Source organism: Prunus avium, chromosome 4 (genome assembly GCF_965620075.1).
Source record: "Prunus avium chromosome 4, drPruAviu1.hap1.1, whole genome shotgun sequence".
Taxonomy (NCBI): domain Eukaryota; kingdom Viridiplantae; phylum Streptophyta; class Magnoliopsida; order Rosales; family Rosaceae; genus Prunus; species Prunus avium.
This window is the reverse complement of record NC_142287.1, coordinates 33,381,785-33,402,575: the sequence shown is the minus strand read 5'-3', so window position 1 is coordinate 33,402,575 and position 20,791 is coordinate 33,381,785. Positions and strand designations below refer to the sequence as shown.

Sequence of the window (20,791 nt, the reverse complement as noted above, 5' to 3'; positions counted from 1 at the left end):
CCAAAAGCATATACTCATCATTTACTTCAACATACAATCTGAACATACAAAGGGTACTAAATGATTAACCTGCTGTTTGAGAGCAATAATATGTGAAACACAACCATATATGGGATCTTGAAGCCTGGCTTCAGCTTCATGCCATATCGTCGTTGTGGCCTCACATCGATCGCTCAACGGAAGGTGAGCTAAAAGATTCGACACATTGCTTGCGCCAAAAACCTTGTGGATGGCAGAAAAATGGGTAGCTCCCTCTTCATAGAAGAAATAAGGCTAAAAAATACACCCTATCACACATTTTCTTCTTAAGAACTTGCAGGCTCCACAGGGAGAACGAGAACCAGCCTTTTTTTTTTTTGGTCAAGACCAGCCATGGTTTTGATGATCTTTTTTGTTGGTGATTATTGCTGGCTAATCTCCTAGAGAAAGAGGAAGAGCGACTCAGTAGGGGAAGGGAAGGAGAAAATTAAAAAATATCAGTCACAGTGGAAGGGAATAATTGAGGGAAAGCGAATAATTGAAGGCATCCAAAGCGAATAATTAAAAATATCAGTCACAGTTAAGATAATTGAAGGCATCCAAAGCGAATAATTGAGTATATTTGAAGCGAAGTTTAGGCCCATTTCGGCCCGGCCCGGCCCGATGGGCTATTTCAAGCCCGGCTCATGGGCTGGGCTTGGGCTTTGAATTTTCTAAAAAAGCCCAGCTCGGCCCGATATTTTCTCTCTCCTCTTTAAAGCCCGGTCCGGTCCGGCCCGGCCCAAGCCCATTAAATTTGGGCCGGGCTAGCCCGGCCCGACCCATTGACGAGCCCTAGCGTCTATCGAAATAAGATATACCTGTGTTCGAAAAATCGGCTTAGCGGGGCTGGGCGCCTGGGCGGGTCGGTTTTATTTATTTATTGGGAAAACAAATTTGGAGAAAAAATTGAAAATCTGTCTGTCTCTAATAGAACTTCCACTCCATTGTGCCATGGTAAATGACAAAGGTAAGAAAAGGCAAATACTATTTACGTAAATAGTGACTGCCCCAGCAATTTACTTGAATAGTGACTGCCCCATCTTTAAGGGCCAACCATCTGGCTCAGTAAAAGACTAGTAGTTTCAGATTCGAACCCCAATAGTACCTTGATAGTGTGTGTGAGAAATCCCCTCCTCTTATAATTTAGACCATTACTTGTATTAAAAAACAAACAAAAAGAACCATTGATTAAGAACTTGAAAACAAAGGATTGCTAGTCAATTTATAGATAATTAATTAAATAAACAAATTCCAGTTATTTTTCTCGAGTTTGAGTGTCAATATCTTGTTGATATTTCAGTGTTTCAAATCATGGCTGGAAATTTTCTTGCTATGCATATGTTCTGAAGACTTGCTTGCCAAGTCCTTGAGATGCAGCTGCAGATTTCTTCAAACACTGCTTAAAAAAATCATCCAAAACCAAAACAGTCACAAACCATTTCGTATTTGATTTCTAGTCTCCAATAGCATTCATCAATTCCAGATGAGAGAGCATTGAAAATGGAAAAAAAAAAAAATATTTGCTATTAAACTGAACTTCAGTACAAATCAAGTTCTAGAAATGAGGCACATATCCATGTTCACGAAGCCGAGCAGTCAATGACTCCAATTCAGCATAAATAAAGTTTGCTTTAGGATGGGCTTTATCTCCAGTTATAAAAGCATGCACACCATTCTTCAGCTCAATCCAGCTACAGCCTGGTGTCTTCTTCACATTCTGTTGCCTCATTGTGTGTCTAACTTCTGATACCTCCTCGTATCGACCATTCGCTACATAAATATTCGACATCAACACGTAATTACCACAGTGTCCCGGATCAAGTTCATTCACCTTCTGTGCAGCAACCTCTGCAAGATCCTGATTCCCGTGGAGTCTACACGCTGCTAGTAGTGCCCTCCACACCACAGGATTGGTCTCAATAGGCATTTCTAGCACCAATTCATAAGCCTCCTGCAGATGCCCCGCTCGACCAAGCATGTCAACCACACAGGTATAATGCTCAATGGTTGGAACCACGCCATACTTTGACTTCATTTGTCTCAAGAACTCACGACCTTCTCTCACTAAACCTGCATGGCTGCACGCAGACAAAACCCCAACAAATGTTACATCATCAAGCGGGATTCGGGCCTCACACATATCAGAGAACATATCTAATGCCTTGCTGCCATAGCCGTGCATGCCATAACCCATGATCATGATGTTCCAGGATGCCACATCCTTATTCCTCATCTTATCAAAAATCATATAAGCATTTCTCATGCTCCCACATTTTGCATACATGTCCATGACTGCATTCGTCATTTGCACATCATCCACATGTTCATTCACATCCTTTTCCAACCCATTTTTTATCATATAGCCATGAATTTCTCTACCATGCATCAATGCTGCTAGATGAGAGCACACTGGAAGGACCGTCGTGATGGTTACCAAATCAGGAAGAACCCCAGCACTCAACATTCTGTCAAAAAGCCTCAGAGTTCCATCTAGATCGCCACACTGTTCATGCACTGCCATAATTGAGTTCCATGAATATAGATCCTTCTCAATCATCGTCTCAAAAATCTCCAAGGCATCTCCAATACACTTACATTTCCCATACATGTCAATTAATGCATTCAAAACCTCAATTCCTGAATCATACCCCATTTTCATTGCAAACCCATGCACTGCTCTCCCATTGTCAAAATCTCCCATCACCGCGAAAATCGACAAGACCCCAGTTACTGTAAATCTACTCGGCACAACCCCTTCCTCACCCATCATCCTGAAGACCACCAAAGCCTCCTCAAGCCGCCCAATCTGTGCAAACCCATTAACCATTGCATTCCAAAGCACAACATCTTTCACAGGCAATTCGTCAAACAATTCTTGTGCCTCCTCCATTAACCCCAATTTTAATAACGTATTCACCAAAGCGCTACCAATATAAACATCCAACTCCAACCCAAATTTAACCACCAACCCATGAATCTTCCTAACCTCCAAAACCCCACTACAAGCTCTGATCACACATGGAAACGTAAACTTGTCGGGCACAACACCCGTCAACCTCATTCGTCTGTAAAACTCAAACCCATGTCTAGCTAGCCCATTTGCAATGAACCCAGCAATGACTGCATTGTAAGCAAAGACATTGTGGTCAAGGGATTGATAGTTAAAGGTGGAAACGGCGTCGTCCATTTGGTTGCACTTGGAGTACATGTTGATGAGGCTGGTTATGGAGAGAGGGGAGTGAAGGAAGCCATTGGTGAGCATGTAGGAGTGGATTTGCTTGCCCTTTTTGAGGCTCTTGTGGCGAGCACATGCTTGCAATGAGGAAATGCAGGTGGTGAGGTCGTACGAAGACTGGGTTGTGGAGTGTGAGAAGGAGGAGCTGAAACAGAGAGAAAAAGATGGTTTCTTGAAGAAGCTGGTGGTTCTGTTCATTTAAAACAGAGTCTGAGTTTGTGGATTGTCTGATCAGCTTTGCTATCAACATAATCAGTCACTATAAACTAATGCAAAATTTTAACGTTATTTGTGAAAATGATATATTTTATATATTTATACCCGATCAAATAATTATTTAATTTCTCGGGGTTGTAAAACGTTGCTTCCAAGTTCCATAACTCGCGATTTCACTAATTTTTTTGTATCCAACCAACTAGTTAGTATTTCTCATTTCAATATTCAAATAGATTTTAAATTCGAATCCTGTTCTACATTTATAAGTTACCTCTTAAGAAATTTACGATGTGAATTAAAAAAAAATCTCAAAAGCAAATGAATGAATTAAAAAAATTTATATTGGAGGGTTTAAATTGGTAATTAGTAATGAAATAATTGTTAAAGAGAGAATTCAAATTCTTTTATTTTCTATTAATGATAATTTTTCTATTTTAACGTGATATAAGTTCCCAAATTTTGTGGGAGGACCCGCCCAAAATGCACTTTGACCCACACCTCATGACCATTCGATTTTACGGATAAGGTGATGCGCCCAACTTTTCGTACACATTCTACACCGCACCTGCTTATGGGCGCTTAATAATCTAATTTTGGTTTTTTAACAAAACAAAACGAAAAATGAAAAATGAAAAGAAAAAAAAAGAAGGAAGAAGATTCGAATACTTTCCTTAGACTATAGAGTACCTCTTCTTAGACTTACCCGATTCCTGAGATTACAAAAAACCAGATAGTTCGTTGTGGCAAAGAAATCACTTCTTCTCGTTCTCTCACACAAGGAGCGAGAGGAGAGAGAGAGATTGTTTTGATCATCAATGGCGGTGAGGCTCACCACCTGGTTCGTGAGCCAGGGGATTAGCATTAGCGGCTCCAGCTCCAACTCCAAGCGCTCAAATTCTAACTCTCGCTTTTCATTTTATTACTCTCCTGCTTCTTCGTGCAAGCTTCGACACCGTAATCTCAGGTACGCTTCTCTCTCTGTGTGAACTCGTTTATCGATCACTTTCTTCGAACTTCAATCTGCTTGATCAAGTGATGGTGATGGTGGTGATGATGGTTCTTTTGATTGGATTTCGACTTGTGCAGTTGCAATTGCGTGAATAAGAGGCAAAAATTGAAGAAGAAAAACGCAGTCGAACAGTCTTCGGCAACGACAGATTTCCAGTTCAATAGCGATGACGATTTCCAGTTCAATAGCGATGACGACTCTGAATCTGAGAGTGCTTCGGTGGGTATTGCCCCCGTTTTGAATCCAGAAAGCGTCTCTGATGATGAAGCTCACGCTAACAATGCAAACGATTCGATTTCGAATGCTCTAGCCCCGCCTGATCAAACAAATCCTTCGGTAACTCTTCGTCTTTACTTTTCAGAACTCTTATTTATTTATTTTCTGTTGATAAATTTGATTGCTTGTTGTTTTACAGGCCTATAATACACAGGACTTGGTTGGCATGATAAGAAATGCAGAGAAAAGTAGGATAATGCGCTGCCCCGCTCTTGTGGTTTAATTTACTGTTTGTGAGTATTTTTATTTGATATGTGAAATGTGTATCTTTGTTGGCCTTAGATATCCATCTTCTCAACCGAGCTCGGGTTAATGCGCTTCAAGACCTTGACAAGATTCTGGGTGAGAAGGAGGCATTGCAAGGAGAGATGAATGCTTTGGAGATGAAATTGGCAGAGACTGATGCGCGGATCAGAGTAGCTGCCCAGGAAAAAATAAAGGTGGAACTTTTAGGAGACCAGTTGGATAAGATGCGGAATGAGATGAGGTTAAATGGTGGTGGTGATGAAAGAGGTGAGGTGGTTGAGATTTTTGAGAATGAAAACGAGCTATTTAATGAAGAAGCCCCTCTGCCGTACAGAAATAGCATCAATGCTCTTATGGCCAATCTTAATTCATTGAGATTAGAAAATGTATCGCTGAAGAATGATGTCGAAGAGCTTAGGGAGGAGCTTAGCAATGTGAAGAATACGGATGAACGAGTGGTAATGCTGGAAAAACAACGGTCGTCTTTAGAGTCTGCCCTGAAGGAGTTGGAGTCTAAACTTTCAGTTTCTCAGGAAGATGTTTCCAAGCTTTCCAATCTCAAAGTTGAATGCAAAGGGTTGTGGGAGAAGGTGGAAAATTTGCAGCTGCTGCTAGATAAGGCCACCAAACAGGCAGATCAAGCTATTATAGTGTTACAGCAGAACCAGGAGATTCGAAAAAAGGTTGATAAATTGGAAGAATCTCTTGAAGAAGCTAATGTCTATAAGCAGTCATCAGAAAGGATGCAACAATATAATGAACTAATGCAACAGAAGATAAAACTGATGGACGAACGGCTTCAAAAATCTGATGAAGAGATACATTCTTATGTTCAATTATATCAAGAATCTGTGGAGGAATTTCAAGATACACTAAATACTCTAAAAGAAGAAAGCAAGAGACGGGCACTCGATGAACCCGTGGATGATATGCCTTGGGAATTTTGGAGTCGTTTATTGCTTATAATTGATGGTTGGTTGTTTGAGAATAAAATATCAATCGATGATGCCAAGGTGTTGAGAGAAATGGTATGGAAGAGAGATCGACGTATTCATGACTCATACATGGCATGCAAGGAAAAGAACGTGCACGAGGCTGTGTCTACATTTCTCAGACTGACGTCGTCACAAACAAGGTATGAACTTTCTAGTATTAGAAATGCATGTTTTATGTTTAAGCTGCTGTTTAATCTTTGACTTTGTTGATTTTTAGTCCAGGATTGCATGTCGTTCATATTGCAGCAGAGATGGCACCAGTTGCTAAGGCGAGTTCATCTTGCCTCTATACATTTGTGTCTTCTTTTTTGCTTTATTTTATGAAAAGAATTGAGCGTGATTTCTTAAATGTCAAGCTATAATTACTATTATTACTGCAACTCAGGTTTGAGAATTCGTCGAACACTATTTGATATTCATATGTGTAAAAAGTACTTTTTTATTTGTATAGGGACATCTCAATGAACTTGCATTTTAGTTTGCTAAGCATGCCTTTGTTTCAACCTATCTTGGTTCTTATAGGGACCTGCAACTAAAGTCACACCTTTGTTGATGAAGTGGTACATTGCACGTAATGGATCACTTGTGCCGATTTTGCTTTTTCCTTAGTCTCTTGTGGCTCTCTTTGAATTAGGAGGATGGTCTATCATTTACTGTGAGGAGGGTATATTGCTTTTCCATAGTGTTTAATGACATTTTAGAAGTTAATCAAATTAGTTGTTAATTTTACAGGTTGGTGGCTTGGGAGATGTTGTGGCTGGTCTTGGTAAAGCACTGCAGAAGAAGGGGCACCTTGTGGAAATTGTTATTCCCAAATATGACTGCATGCAGTATGATCTTGTTCGTGACCTAAGGGTATGCAGAATATTTATTAATTTGAGCAAAGGTGGTTTTTCTACTTGAGTTTCATAACATTCCTTATAACATGTTCATATACAGGCCTTAGATGTGGTGTTGGAGTCATACTTTGATGGTCGACTATTCAAAAGTAAAGTCTGGGTTGGCACAGTTGAAGGTTCGGAATTTGAAAGTTTCTGTTTGCATGGCATATTTAGCCTTGGATTCTCACTGTAGTGCTGATTATGCAGGTCTCCCTGTTTATTTTATTGAGCCTCTTCATCCTGATAGGTTCTTCTGGAGAGGACAGTTTTACGGAGAACGTGATGATTTTAAGCGATTCTCCTTTTTCAGCCGTGCAGCCCTTGAGTTACTTCTTCAATCTGGCAAGAAACCAGACATAATACACTGCCATGATTGGCAGACAGCTTTTGTTGTATGGACCATTAAACTTTCATTTTTTCTTCCCATGCTCTCCTTTGACCATCTCTCTCTCTCTCTCTCTCTCTCTGTGTTTTGGTGGCTGACTTGTTTCTGTTCTTAGGCTCCACTTTATTGGGATTTATATGCCCCAAAGGGATTGAACTCGGCTAGAATATGTTTTACATGCCACAACTTTGAATACCAAGGGACTGCACCTGCTTCAGAATTAGGATCTTGTGGTCTTGATGTCAACCAGCTAAAGAGACCAGATAGAATGCAGGACAACTCATCACATGATAGGATCAATGCTGTTAAGGTATAGCAATTGTTGATTCGTCTATGACCAGCATCTTTTAGGAGTGGACAAAACTTTTCCTGATTCCATTTTCATTTTTACACTTTTTCTATTCAAGGGTGCAGTTGTATTCTCTAATATTGTGACAACAGTATCACCCACCTATGCACAAGAGGTTCGGACTGCTGAGGTATGGCTTTTTCCTTGTAGTAAGCGTCAGATTCAGTTTCAAAATTGGTTGACCCAGCCTATGGTCATTGTTTTCGTTTAACGTTTGATTTAGAGAATCGAATTACATCACCGGATGAATGTTTTTCTCTCATAAATTGTGTGAATCTTTCTCTCTCTCTCTCTCTCTCTCTCTCTCTCTCTCTCTCTCTCTCTCTCTCTCTCTTGTATAAATAGTAAAACAGACACCTTAGAAATATCCACATGAAAGTGTGATTTTGTTTGTGGGTTTGCGTTGAGATGATGTTAACCTCTTAGGATGGAAGAAAAAACTTTCAACTTGTGCTTTTCTGTGAGAGCTTTGATACAAAATTCATCAGTTGTTGGACCTCAAGAATTTGGATTCTAATCAAAAGGTTCTTCTTGTTGGATACTCAATATCCCAGTTTATTTCTGTTTTTAGACATTAGTACACTTTGTAGAATTCTTTTTAGGTAACTTATGTTTACAACAACACTTCACAGACGAGAAAAGAGAATAAAAACTCCTCTTCCCTTTTAACGTAGAAAACACAGCAGTCTCTGTTTTAAACTATCAGGACATGGTAAAATTAGCATTATGCTACTCATCTTTGAAATTGATTAAGATACTATGGGTAAAAAGCATAGTTAGCCCAGTATGTTGAGTGTTTGCATCAGTCACATGGTTGCCTGATGTTGCAAGTCATGCTTCCATGTTCTTGGTTATTTTTGAGCTTTGTCTTGTATTATAATAGTTGCTTACTATCATTACAGGGAGGACATGGTCTCCATTCAACACTCAATTTCCATTCTAAAAAGTTCATTGGGATTCTAAATGGTATTGATGCTGATGCGTGGAATCCTGCCACTGATGCGCATCTCAAAGTACAGTACAATGCTAATGATCTTCAGGGAAAGGCAGAGAATAAGGAAGATATAAGAAGGAATCTAGGGCTTTCTTCTGCAGATGTCAGGAGGCCATTGGTAATTATATTTTCTGAACATCAGATAATTAAGCTTGTGATGCAAGCCATCACCATACTGTACGATTTTTTTTCTTCTATGAATTGTCAAATTACGTATGATTTTTCTGCTGTTAAAGTCTAAATATGCAGGTATGATCTCTCACTCAATCCATTATGTCAATAATAATTTCATGACTTATTCAAGAAATCATACTTGGAAAAATCATATGTGTGAGAAAAAAGCAACATCGGTGATTTGAGATGTATCATGTATCTGTCTTCAGTATATATTATTATTATTATTATTTTCATAAGACTGTCTTCAGTAAAGATTATAAATTTATGGCCGTCTATTGATTCATCTTCTTACTGGATTGAGTGGTTAATTGGAGATATAGTTAATAACTACAGAAACTTGTGTTGTGGATTTTAATTTTTTTATTATTCTCTTTGTTCGTGCAATTCTTTTTCCCCTTCTGCTGTATCCCAGTAGCTCTGCATGCAGTTCCTTTTGTTTTGTCCCTTTTTTCTCTAGTAGGTGAGAGTAATGCTTTCTTAACAATTCATTTTTGCAATAACCAATGAGTCTTTAGCCTCTTTTTTTTCTGCTTACTTTTTCAAACCCCGTATGTTGTATATAGTGGTATCCATGTTCACTGTTTGATGGTCAGAGCCAGCCATGATTAAGTCAATATTTAAGGTTCTGCAGTTCTTATTTTATCTTTGGTAGTGCTATACTTACCTTATACTGGAGCTTTTGGTTGTCCCATACTCTGCATGTTGACATCTGTTATTCTATTTTTGTTGAGCCTGATCAATAATTGGTGAAGCAGCTTGAATTGTTACTTGAAACTGTTTGATCAATCCTTTGATAGGTAGGTTGCATAACACGATTGGTGCCACAGAAAGGTGTACATCTTATCAGACATGCAATATATCGAACATTGGAGCTTGGAGGACAGTTTGTACTTCTGGGTTCAAGCCCGGTGCATCATATTCAGGCACTGCTCTACCTTTCTTTGTGATATTATATTCTGGCTATGTTCGTTACTGTTAGAATATATTAGGTTTAGTAGAGTATCATGTTATCATCCTTTCTCTAATCAGTAACTGAAAGGTTTCTTATTGTGTTTTCTATTGTAGAGGGAATTTGAGGGTATTGCAAACCATTTTGAGAATCATGATCATATTCGGTTGATATTGAAGTATGATGATTCTCTTTCCCATTCCATTTTTGCTGCTTCTGATATGTTCATCATCCCATCTATCTTTGAGCCTTGTGGACTTACCCAGGTAAAGTCTGCTCTCTTGCTCGTGAAAAACTTTGAAGCACATTACTCACTACATCTTGCTGTCTTAACTTCCTTTTTTTCTTGTGCAGATGATAGCCATGAGATATGGTTCTATACCCATTGTAAGAAAAACTGGTGGTTTAAATGATAGGTGGGTACTCAATGCCTGACCTATTTATAGCTTCTACTAATGATTTAGGTTATTCCTTCAAGAGGAACCTTGAATTTCTTAAATACTTCTTGTGCAGTGTCTTTGATGTCGATGACGACACCATACCTGTTCAGTTTCGGAATGGATATTCATTCTTGAGTGCTGATGAACGGGTAAAGCTTCTACACAAAGATACTTTTTTCTTCTAATCATCTGGCATTGGTGCTCAAGGCTTTGAATTTGATATAAGATCCTTTGCCTCGTCTTTTTCCCTTATTTGTCTTGATCTTTCTCCACTTTAGTAATTGTGTCCTGGCTTGGAATGTGGACAGGGAGTAAACGGTGCTTTGGAACGTGCATTTGACCTCTATACGAGTAAGCCCGATAGTTGGCAGCAGCTAGTTGAGAAGGTCATGAATATGGATTTCAGTTGGGACTCTTCGGCATCACAGTACGAAGAACTCTACTCCAAGTCTGTGGCCAGAGCAAGGGCAGCAGCTCACACTCAAGCAATATGATAGTTTGCTAAGCTAGGCATTCGCTTGCTTTATTTTGCTGCACAAATTTGGCTTCGACTTTGATAATCTGGAGCTCAGACTGATATGGACGATATATGAAAGTTCAAGTAGCGAGAATGTCATCCTTATGAGTTCTGCAAATCCGGCAAGGGTTCAATGCTTGAAGCTGCAGAGGTGGTTTTAACAGTCGCTGCACCTTCGTCCAAATGTTCATTCTTTACATCTGATCACCATTTATTTGTTCATAAAACGAGTTCTAGTTGTTGTATACTAATTTTTAGGTTCTTAATTTGTTTGTTTATAACCTGTGTATACCTTCCGGTCACGGATGTGCCTTTTCTTTTAGGCTTCCACACTCAGAACAAACTTGGATGTAATACATCAGGACTATGTATATCTCTAAGCAAAATACGGCTGAGGTATGAGAAAATAAATAGTCAAAATCGTCTCCATTTTGAGCAATATTTATGGTCGTTTCGTTTGAATGCTTCAATCGTTTCTTCTTGTAACTTTTTACATCATTTTCTTTGCTAAGTGCAAAATTCGAGTAGCCGATAGGCTTGCTATAGCATGCGTATTAAACTTGGTACATGTGGATTTTTGGGTTGTGAGGTTTTAGGTGGCTCTGCAATTCTAATTGGTATATAAAAGACTGCATAAAGTACTATAAGGTCATAATCTCCCCTCTAATTTAGAGTATCGTTTGTACTAAAAAAAATTCAAGTTTTGTATGAAGTAAGCGACTGGAAAAATATTTGTTTCTTTGTTTCTTCGTAGTTAGAAAGTGATTAAACATGTTCATTTTAACTTCAAGTACCCTTTTACTTATTATTTCTGGGCAATAAGTGATTAGTTGCTCACGAAAATTAAAAATGGAAAATAGGCGCCCTTTTAACTAAGAAAATTCAAGTCATGTTGTCCATTACTTCGAAACAAATTTACATCATCACCGACAACAGTCTCCAAACAAAAGAAGAAAACAATTTCCCAGCTCACTTTCCGGGGACAAAGTTTGTGGCATACGCCCAGGCGTTGTTGTTGACTGGGTCTGCAAGGTGGTCAGCAAGGTTCTCCAATGGTCCCTTTCCGGTGACAATGGCCTGGACAAAGAAACCAAACATGGAGAACATGGCCAATCTACCGTTCTTGAGCTCCTTCACCTTGAGCTCAGCGAAGGCCTCTGGGTCATCAGCAAGGCCTAATGGGTCAAAGCTTCCACCTGGGTAAAGTGGGTCAGTTATCTCTCCAAGTGGCCCACCAGCAATTCTGTATCCCTCAACTGCACCCATCAACACAACTTGGGTAGCCCAGATGGCCAATATGCTTTGGGCATGGACCAAGCTAGGGTTGCCCAAGTAGTCAAGACCGCCCTCGCTGAAGATTTGGGCTCCTGCCTTGAACCACACGGCTTCACCGAACTTGACACCGTTGCGGGCCAAGAGCTCGGGGAAAACGCACCCAAGAGCTCCAAGCATGGCCCATCTGGAGTGGATCACCTCAAGCTCACGGTTCTTGGCGAAGGTCTCAGGGTCAGCTGAAAGCCCAGCAGTGTCCCAGCCATAGTCACCAGGGAACTCACCAGTGAGGTAACTTGGGGGCTCACCAGAGAATGGGCCCAAGTACTTAACTCTGTCTGGGCCGTACCATGGGCTTCCAGAGGCAACTTGCTTGGCCCCAGTTTTCCTCATGGAGACTCTTCCGTTGCCGAAGAGCTCGGTGGCTCCCGGAGCAAGTTGCACAGCCTTGCCGGCGAATGTTGGGGAAGACAGAGCCATGGAAGCAGCCATTGCAAAACTAATGTGATACAAGTGGAAGGAAAGTCAATTAGAAGAGGAGAGGAGGATGATGGGTGGTTGTGATTGGGCTTCATGGGCTTAAATAGGACAGTTTCCTTATCCTATGAGATCAATTGCTAAATCCCCATTGGTTGTGACATTTTGAAGTTTGATTTCCTTTGTCTAGTTGGCACCTCTACCACCACCCCTTAACAATCGTTGGATTTTTTAGCGTCTAGTTGTTAGCAGACTGGTGTATCAAAAAAATCTCAGACATGTGCACCACTAGTTGGTCCAATCGGGCATTGCCACATGACCAATTGGATAGGCTTTCTGTGCTTGGAGATGGTAGAGGATATCCTCTGTAGGGCCAAACCCTAATTCTACCAGGCAAATGTACACTTCCATATTTCCAACAATCTTGACCACTCAGATAACTGCATGCATTGGTAGCCATGGGAATTTTCAAAATAACCTTTTTGTTTGAAGTTCATTTTAGTTTAATAACAAAGAGCAAATATCAACGGTCATTTTAGTGAAAGATTTTTTGGATCAACACATCCAAAGCTTAATTTAATCTGTTTCAAGTGAAAGTGAGTTTGACAAGTGGACCAAGATCAAATTTTACAAGATTCTTTTTGCCTTCTGCAGATATATTTTGTTCAGAGACAGAGAGCCTGCCTGCCATTCAAATTTGCTTCAACTTTTTTTTTTCCCTCTTTCTAAATGTGAAATTTTCACTCCCTTTTTACCATACCAGTAAATATATTGGACCATTGAGCCACAGTGGTTTTCGAGGCCCCCTTCCCCTGTGGCACCCGGGTTCGAAACTTGTGGTGTGCAATCTTGAGGAACCCGACCCAATGATTTACTCCCCCTCCGTATCGTTTGACTACGGTAAAATATCATATTAAGTGGACCAAGCTTATAGATTTTTTTCAAGATTTTTTCTATAGAGAGAGCTTCCAATCTTGTGGTAGAGTGCAACCCAACAGCTAAACGTGGATATTGGTTAGCCAAAGAAATGAATCCGACGACTTGGATGCATGAGAGCGTGCCATGTGGGCAAACAAAAACAAACACAAAATCTTGAAAGCCAATGAGATTCAAGCTTTAGATAATATAAGATAAGGAGCTTGGATATCAGCCCACTATTATTAATACGTACCAAATCAACCACCATCGATCACCACTCTCAAACTTCAACTATCAAAGCTAATCAAACTCAATTCTCTCATTCAGCCATGGCTGCCTCCACTATGGCTCTCTCTTCCCCAACATTCGCCGGCAAGGCCGTTCAACTTGCTCCGGGAGCCACCGAGCTCTTCGGCAACGGAAGAGTCTCCATGAGGAAAACTGGGGCCAAGCAAGTTGCCTCTGGAAGCCCGTGGTACGGCCCAGACAGAGTTAAGTACTTGGGCCCATTCTCTGGTGAGCCCCCAAGTTACCTCACTGGTGAGTTCCCTGGTGACTATGGCTGGGACACTGCTGGGCTTTCAGCTGACCCTGAGACCTTCGCCAAGAACCGTGAGCTTGAGGTGATCCACTCCAGATGGGCCATGCTTGGAGCTCTTGGGTGCGTTTTCCCCGAGCTTTTGGCCCGCAACGGTGTCAAGTTCGGTGAAGCCGTGTGGTTCAAGGCAGGAGCCCAAATCTTCAGCGAGGGCGGTCTTGACTACTTGGGTAACCCTAGCTTGGTCCATGCCCAAAGCATATTGGCCATCTGGGCTACCCAAGTTGTGTTGATGGGTGCAGTTGAGGGATACAGAATTGCTGGTGGGCCACTTGGAGAGATAACTGACCCACTTTACCCAGGTGGAAGCTTTGACCCATTGGGCCTAGCTGATGACCCAGAGGCTTTTGCTGAGCTCAAGGTGAAGGAGCTCAAGAACGGTAGATTGGCCATGTTCTCCATGTTTGGTTTCTTTGTCCAGGCCATTGTCACCGGAAAGGGACCATTGGAGAACCTTGCTGACCACCTTGCAGACCCAGTCAACAACAACGCCTGGGCATATGCCACAAACTTTGTCCCCGGAAAGTGAGTGAGAGAGTGTGAAGACATGTTGTGATGTGACCTCAATTGAGTGTTGGATTGGCATTTGTTGATGTTGTAGATTGTGTGTGAAGTCTAGTGCAGAAAAATGTGAATTATTATATATGTAATGCTGTGTTGAATGGAAGTAAATTTCTTATTTTTTTCTCACCATCTGTTATTTTATTTCTTGTCTCCTTTTCATTCTGCACTAAATAATTCTCTTCATCATGTGCTGAAAATCGAAAATTGAAAATTGAAACGACATACTCTGAAATGGGAGATGCGCGACCACCAGCGTCTCTGCACTACAATTTCTTCTCCTCCCTAAAGCAGGTTAATTTATTTCTCTGTTTCCCAGATTTTATTTTTTATTTTGGTTTTTTGGTGTGAATTTGTTTTTATTTTCTCGGAATTAATTCCATAGGTTGAGAAGAGGCTGAAATTAGAGAACCCATCTCAAAAATCCACTATCTCACCGTCACCACTGCCAGAAAGCAGCAAGTTATTAACAGAAGATTCACTAAGTTCACCCTTATACCTCCACTTGGACCAACCCAGCAACAATCACAGCTCAAACACACTGCAAGATAGCAGTGAGCCTCCTCAAGCATTCCTCTCATGCTCCCCTCTTTTCCCACCAACCCAAGAAAACCCACCTCAACCCAATGCCCTGCATCACTCCAAGACCATCAATGACAATGAAGCCAGCTCAGTCAATGATATTGAACAGTTAATTCAGCTCTTGGGTTTATCTCATTGTCAAGAAGGAGAGGAAGAAAGGGCTGGTTCGGAATTGAAGGGTGGTGATGGTAGTGGTTTTGGTGGTAATTCTTGTCATTGTGAAGGTGGGTTTTATGAAAAGATTGTTGGGGTGAAGGGGCCAAAGTGTGGGAAAGAAGTGGAGAGGTTGGAAGGTTGGATTAACGACTTTTTGAATGGTGGTGGGGAGGAGAGCATTGAGCCTTTCAGGTTGGCACATTTGCTTTTGGGTAAAGCTGCTTTTGTTTCTGAAGGTGCTGATCATGGTTTTGGAGGCTTGGAATTCCCTTCAACTATTGGGGATTTTTTGCTCAATGATCCACCCCCAACAGATTGATAAGGCAACAAATAATTCTTCATTTTCTTATTACCTGTCTTAAATTGTTAGTGTTTCTGCATAAATCAACTTTATGTAAAGGATATTCACAATGATAATATCTGCAGGATTTCTTTATAAAAAGTAGTTATGTGACCCCTTTTTCCTGGAAGTTGTTTGATTGTGTTCGTAAGGTTGTGGTTGCAAGCAATGATTAAGTGAAAGATATAATCTTTCTTCATCAAATTTGGATTATTTCTTTTTAATGCTTCTAACCCAATTTTCATTAGAAAAGGGTTCTTTTGGTATCTAACTGTCGGACAAGAATTGATTCTACTAAACATTCTGAAAATTGAATTTGATAAGACAACGTTATTCTTCCATTTTTCCATCGCTGATGCAGCATTACAACTTTGATATTCTAGCCTGATGATTCAACTTTCATAGTACTGTGAAATATAATCACCATGGTTGCTGTACTATTTTTCCTTTTTCAGCTTCAAAAGAGTAGACAGCACCTCATTCATGTTAGGTCGGTTATCAGGATTTGGGTTGGAGCAAACCAAGGCTAGCTTAAGCAGATCTTCTGCAATTTCCTCCTGTTCCTTGGAGATATTTGAGGCTAGCATAGGGTCCAGAACTTGAAGAATATTCTTCATTCCATTCGCAAGGGCTTTCTCCACAAGTTGGTGCAAGCTCATTGGGAGCCCATTCTCTTCCATGAGTCCTGTTGGCCTCTGTTTTGTCAGGAACTCCATCACTATTATACCAAAGCTGAATACGTCTACCTTAGTCATGACTTTCCTCATGTATGCAAACTCTGCAGAGACATGTTTTAAGCAGGTCAGTATCATTGAAAGTGATAACATTGTAAGTTTCAGACAGATTAAAGTTGGAAATAAGGGCAAAACTCTAGAAGGAGAAAGACATATGTAAGGCATCTGCTTTAAATGTTATTAGTGTTAAATTAGCCAAAAGTTTTTTCAAATGAGGGTGAGAAAGGCACAAACTGCATTGGATGATATCGGAGTTGCAAATGACTTTGGTCTGTGCTACAACTGGAGGTTGTAAAGGATACGCAGGAAAGTTCCTCATAGTAAATTGAAAAGAAAAAGGCCAGCTTAAGTTTTTTATTTATAGCATTTGACTGCATATCTGCATGCACACTATCCGCATATAAAATATAAGAAGAGGATCCTACTTTATCTTTTCACAAGTAGATAGCAGAACCTTGCACATACATAAGGAAATGACTGCAACAATGAAGAGAGAAAAAGAATAATGGAGGAAAGTTTTGTAATTGAGAAGAGCCAGCAAGAGGTCACCTGGTGCCAAATAGCCAATTGTGCCTTCAAAAGCTGATGCTGAGGAAAGGTTACTCCCATCCTGGAGATGAACTCCCAACATTCTAGCTGTCCCAAAATCACTCACATGGGCCTCCCAGTCACCGTCCAGCAGGATGTTAGAAGGCTTCAAATCGCAATGAACAATGGGAAAGCCATAACCTGAATGCAGGTAATCCAATCCACTTGCAATGGAAATTAAAACGTTGATTCTCTCAGATAGCGTCCATCTCCCCTGGTTCACCTCATCTTCATGTATAACGCTCTCCAGGTTCCCATTCTCCATGTATGTCAGAACTAAGGCCTTTAACTTCCTGCTCTCCCATGCATAGCCAAGTACCTTCACCAAATTCCTATGCCTCAGTTGGCAAAGTGTCTTGATTTCTCTATTGAAGCATTTATCAGATTCAACAGAGAACTGATGCAGATTCAATCTCTTTATAGCTACTGTCTGCCCATCTTCTAGTCTACCCTTGTACACAGTGCTCAAACTGCTTGCACCGAGAATATTATCCTTGCTGAAGAAATCAGTGGCAGTTTCTAAATCCTTTTGATCAAACCTCTTGAGCGGCAATGCTGAAGTGTACTCATATTCAGGATTCCCAAGCTTTTTAGATCTATGCAAGTTGCTGAATCGGTTGAGGATTAGAATAATGAACACTAGAACTAGAAGTATCGAAACAGATCCAAGCACCAACAGAATAAACTTGGTTTTCTTGGACAGCAGGTGTGAACTTCTCTTGCATGCCTTGAGAAATTTGTTTCCACAGAGATCTGGGTTTCCTACCAAGCTGGATGCATTTATTTGTCTGAATATTCCAGTGTCTGGAACATGGCCTTCAAGTTGATTGAAAGAGAGGTTTAAGTGTTTCAAGGTGGAACAATTGGCAAAGCTCTCAGGGATATTGCCACTCAGATGATTTTGAGAAAGATCAAGGGAGCTAAGATGCTTCAGGTTTGCCAATTTTTCCGGGATTTGACCATCTAAGTTGTTCCTTGAAAGGTTCAAGCTTGTGAGGATGTCCATCTGAGCAAAAGCTTCAGCTGGAAGTGAACCAGAAAGTTTATTCCCTGAAAGATCAAGAGAGAACAAGTTCTTGCAGTCTTCAATTGCTCTGGGAATGGTCCCTGTAAGATTATTGTTGGAAATGTCAATGCATTGTACCATTTCCAACATACCGAGCTCATCTGGAATGGTGCCAGCCAAGAAATTGTATGAAAAGTTCAAATATATCTGCATGCTTCGCATGGCTGAGACCACAGGCCCAGGAATGGATCCTGAGAGATTATTGTGAGAGAGATCCAGGGTTGTCAGCCGATTAAGGTGAGCCATGCTTTCTGGAATGTAGCCATTGAACATGTTATGCTGGAGGTTTAAGTATGAAAGCATCTCAAGTTTTGAGATATTAACTGGAATTGGTCCAGTCAGTTTGTTGTGCTGCAACTCGAGATTGGCTAGCTGTTTTAGTTCAAAAATTTTCTCAGGTATTGCTCCTTCTAAAGCATTGTGGTCCAGGGAAAGCCCTTGGAGGCTAGAGAGCTTAGATAACTGTGGTGGAACTGGACCTGAGAAGCTATTCTCAGCAAGTGAAAGGACAATAAGTTGGCTTAATTGTCCAATTTCTGGTGGAATAGGTCCGGCAAATGAATTTGAGAAGGTTCTCAGAATCCTGAGATTGGAGAGTTTTCCAATTCCTGGTTTCAGCAAACTGCTAAAGTTGTTCCGGGACAAATCTAGAGTGGCAAGACTTGTGCAATTGAAAAGGTCATCTGGGATTTCCCCAAACATTTTATTTGATCCAACAGAAAAGAAAGTAAGATTTGGCAACTGCCACAGACCCTCAGGAATTTTCCCAGTTATTCTATTGTAAGCTAAGCTTATAACTAGAAGATGGGTACAGTTTACAATACTAGATGGAATGGATCCCTCAAGAAGGTTATGGTTCATGGTCAGGTTTTTCAGATTATAAAGCATCCCTATATTCGATGGAAGTTCCCCTGTTAAGAAATTGATGCTCATTGACAAATATGTTAGATTTGTCAAGTTTGTCAGGGATGAAGGGATCTCTCCAGTAAACTTATTGGAATGCATGGTCAATACTTGTAATGATCTTAAAGATCCAAGCTCAGATGGTATAGTCCCGGTTAACTCATTTTCTGAAACTCCTAAATGGGTTAACGACTTCAGGTGAAAAATGGAAAGTGGGATTGTGGAATTTAGCCTATTCTTGTACAATCTCAATGTTTCTAAGTGCACCAAATTTCCAAGCTCAGAAGGAATGCCTCCGGTGAACTGATTGACGTAGAGTTCAAGGTTAACAAGCTTCTTACAACGACCTAGTTCATGAGGAATGTTCCCAACAAAGGAATTCTGAAATAATAAAAGTGATTCTAAATTTGACAAGTTCCCTAGCTCCCTGGGCAGTACACCTGACAACTGGTTTTGACTCAAATCAAGAGCTTGCAAAACTCCCAACTTTCCCATGGAAGCAGGTATTGAGCCTGCCAATCTGTTGCCAAATGCTACAAAAATCTGAAGATTAACAAGATTTCCTATGTTTGATGGGATTTTTCCAGTGATATTATTAAAAATGACACCAAAGGCTGACAAGTTTTTGCAGTTACAAATGCTCTCTGGGATGCTTCCAGTCAAAGAATTATTACCTAAATCTATTTGTTGAAGATTTCTAAGGTTGCCTAGTTCTGACGGAATTGGACCCGAAAGAGAATTTTCATACAAGATAAGTTCAGAAAGTTGGGAGCAAAGTCCCAGCTCAACTGGAATATGTCCAGTGAATGAATTCAAAGTTAAGTCAAGAACCTGGAGGCCTGAAATGTTTCCAAGGAAGGGTGATATCTGGCCTTTGAGCTGCTTATCAACCAGAGAAATTGAAATGACATGATTTGTGGAAGGGTCACAGACAACACCAGACCAGTTGCAGTGATGGTTTGAATCTGATGTCCAATCTGCAAGTGCTCCATAAGGGTCACTGGTGATGGATTTCTTGAATGCCTTCAAAGCCTCAACTTCAAGTTCCAAGCTTGGCTGAGCTGATAGAACAGTAAATAGAGCAGAACAGACTAGGATTATGACCAAACTGAATCTTTGAGACAACATTTGTAATAAATAAAGCCTTTTGTATAACTGAGGATGAAGCCTTTATATACAAAACTTTAAGTTTAATTGATCAATGGCCCCCACAAAACTACTGTGGACTCATTAATCATCAAGTCCAATCGTCAAACAATGATCAAAGGAAGTTCTTTGTAGTATAATTTGACTTTGAACTCAACCCAACATCCACCAAGTATAAAAATCCAGAAAAGCTAGTTGCTTGCCCACCAACCATGATAATATTCCTTTTCATTCTGCCACTTAAATACAAAGACTCTTGGTGGGCTTGTGATTGGGGACTGTACTGGCTGTAGGGAGTGTGAATTCTCCCTTCTCAACTCTGTAAAGTGTGCTATTCTGGTTTTTTGTGGCTAGTTGCTAAACGCGGTTTCAACCATAGTGTGCCCATTATGGACAACTTGCATTTAAAAAACCAGAGTAATGAGTTGGCTTATCTTTGAAGTTGTTTTTGGTGTGCTGAAAAGATGAGCACAAGAAGTAGAGTGTACAGAGAGTGGATTGAGCATGGCAGAAAATGACATTGAATTGAAGATAGAGATTCTCTAAAGTCAAGGATGGCGGTCACAGCTTTGTCCTTTGGGGTCTTGTTGATAAGGGGGGTAAGCATGCATGTTGCAAAATGTGCTGGTTTTTATTATATATACATATGAAAAAACAAGAGATATTTTTTCTCGAATTATGGGCAAATGGAATAACTCCTAAAGAAGCATTTCATGATGCCTTTGATTGATTTATTCATTTTTTAGAAATATTTACCATC

At 40.4% G+C, this 20,791-nt stretch overlaps 6 protein-coding genes across 6 annotated transcripts; 3 read left to right on the top strand and 3 right to left on the bottom strand.

Annotated features, from left to right (window-relative positions):
• Window positions 1-1,448: 1,448 nt before the first annotated feature.
• On the bottom strand, window positions 1,449-3,543 carry LOC110766568 (Pentatricopeptide repeat (PPR) superfamily protein). Its single transcript, XM_021969910.2, has one exon. The coding sequence runs from the start codon at window positions 3,452-3,454 to the stop codon at window positions 1,577-1,579; it is 1,878 nt and encodes a 625-aa protein (XP_021825602.1). The 5' UTR covers window positions 3,455-3,543; the 3' UTR covers window positions 1,449-1,576.
• Window positions 3,544-4,074: 531 nt separating this feature from the next.
• SS4 (starch synthase 4) lies at window positions 4,075-11,101 on the top strand. Its single transcript, XM_021969937.2, has 16 exons — window positions 4,075-4,436; window positions 4,559-4,817; window positions 4,897-4,945; window positions 5,040-6,138; window positions 6,216-6,267; window positions 6,731-6,853; window positions 6,938-7,013; window positions 7,087-7,271; window positions 7,380-7,574; window positions 7,672-7,743; window positions 8,516-8,725; window positions 9,582-9,707; window positions 9,850-9,999; window positions 10,088-10,149; window positions 10,247-10,322; window positions 10,482-11,101. The coding sequence occupies exons 1-16, from the start codon at window positions 4,288-4,290 to the stop codon at window positions 10,665-10,667; spliced, it is 3,069 nt and encodes a 1,022-aa protein (XP_021825629.1). The 5' UTR covers window positions 4,075-4,287; the 3' UTR covers window positions 10,668-11,101.
• Window positions 11,102-11,556: 455 nt separating this feature from the next.
• On the bottom strand, window positions 11,557-12,527 carry LOC110766584 (chlorophyll a-b binding protein of LHCII type I, chloroplastic). Its single transcript, XM_021969938.2, has one exon. It carries the CDS (start codon window positions 12,452-12,454, stop codon window positions 11,660-11,662), a length of 795 nt encoding a protein of 264 aa, XP_021825630.1. The 5' UTR covers window positions 12,455-12,527; the 3' UTR covers window positions 11,557-11,659.
• Window positions 12,528-13,611: 1,084 nt separating this feature from the next.
• LOC110766587 (chlorophyll a-b binding protein 3, chloroplastic) lies at window positions 13,612-14,645 on the top strand. The gene has a single exon (XM_021969942.2). It carries the CDS (start codon window positions 13,687-13,689, stop codon window positions 14,482-14,484), a length of 798 nt encoding a protein of 265 aa, XP_021825634.1. The 5' UTR covers window positions 13,612-13,686; the 3' UTR covers window positions 14,485-14,645.
• A 27-nt stretch (window positions 14,646-14,672) lies between these two features.
• Window positions 14,673-15,708, top strand: LOC110766586 (uncharacterized). The gene is made up of 2 exons (XM_021969941.2): window positions 14,673-14,810; window positions 14,902-15,708. The coding sequence occupies exons 1-2, from the start codon at window positions 14,751-14,753 to the stop codon at window positions 15,571-15,573; spliced, it is 732 nt and encodes a 243-aa protein (XP_021825633.2). The 5' UTR covers window positions 14,673-14,750; the 3' UTR covers window positions 15,574-15,708.
• Window positions 15,709-15,866: 158 nt separating this feature from the next.
• On the bottom strand, window positions 15,867-20,242 carry FLS2 (Leucine-rich receptor-like protein kinase family protein). The gene is made up of 2 exons (XM_021969940.2): window positions 16,878-20,242; window positions 15,867-16,372 (listed from the first exon to the last, which is right to left on the bottom strand). The coding sequence occupies exons 1-2, from the start codon at window positions 20,011-20,013 to the stop codon at window positions 16,032-16,034; spliced, it is 3,477 nt and encodes a 1,158-aa protein (XP_021825632.2). The 5' UTR covers window positions 20,014-20,242; the 3' UTR covers window positions 15,867-16,031.
• Between the last annotated feature and the right edge of the window lie 549 nt (window positions 20,243-20,791).

Coding starts and splice junctions, on each gene's coding strand:
- LOC110766568 (XM_021969910.2), bottom strand. CDS start 3,454: ATGAACAGAACCACCAGCTTCTTCAAGAAACCATCTTTTTCTCTCTGT.
- SS4 (XM_021969937.2), top strand. CDS start 4,288: ATGGCGGTGAGGCTCACCACCTGGTTCGTGAGCCAGGGGATTAGCATT. Junction 6,268..6,730: donor AGATGGCACCAGTTGCTAAG/GCGAGTTCATCT, acceptor TTAATTTTACAG/GTTGGTGGCTTGGGAGATGT. Junction 6,854..6,937: donor ATCTTGTTCGTGACCTAAGG/GTATGCAGAATA, acceptor GTTCATATACAG/GCCTTAGATGTGGTGTTGGA.
- LOC110766584 (XM_021969938.2), bottom strand. CDS start 12,454: ATGGCTGCTTCCATGGCTCTGTCTTCCCCAACATTCGCCGGCAAGGCT.
- LOC110766587 (XM_021969942.2), top strand. CDS start 13,687: ATGGCTGCCTCCACTATGGCTCTCTCTTCCCCAACATTCGCCGGCAAG.
- LOC110766586 (XM_021969941.2), top strand. CDS start 14,751: ATGGGAGATGCGCGACCACCAGCGTCTCTGCACTACAATTTCTTCTCC. Junction 14,811..14,901: donor TCTTCTCCTCCCTAAAGCAG/GTTAATTTATTT, acceptor TTAATTCCATAG/GTTGAGAAGAGGCTGAAATT.
- FLS2 (XM_021969940.2), bottom strand. CDS start 20,013: ATGTTGTCTCAAAGATTCAGTTTGGTCATAATCCTAGTCTGTTCTGCT. Junction 16,373..16,877: donor AATTGGCTATTTGGCACCAG/GTGACCTCTTGC, acceptor ATGTCTCTGCAG/AGTTTGCATACATGAGGAAA.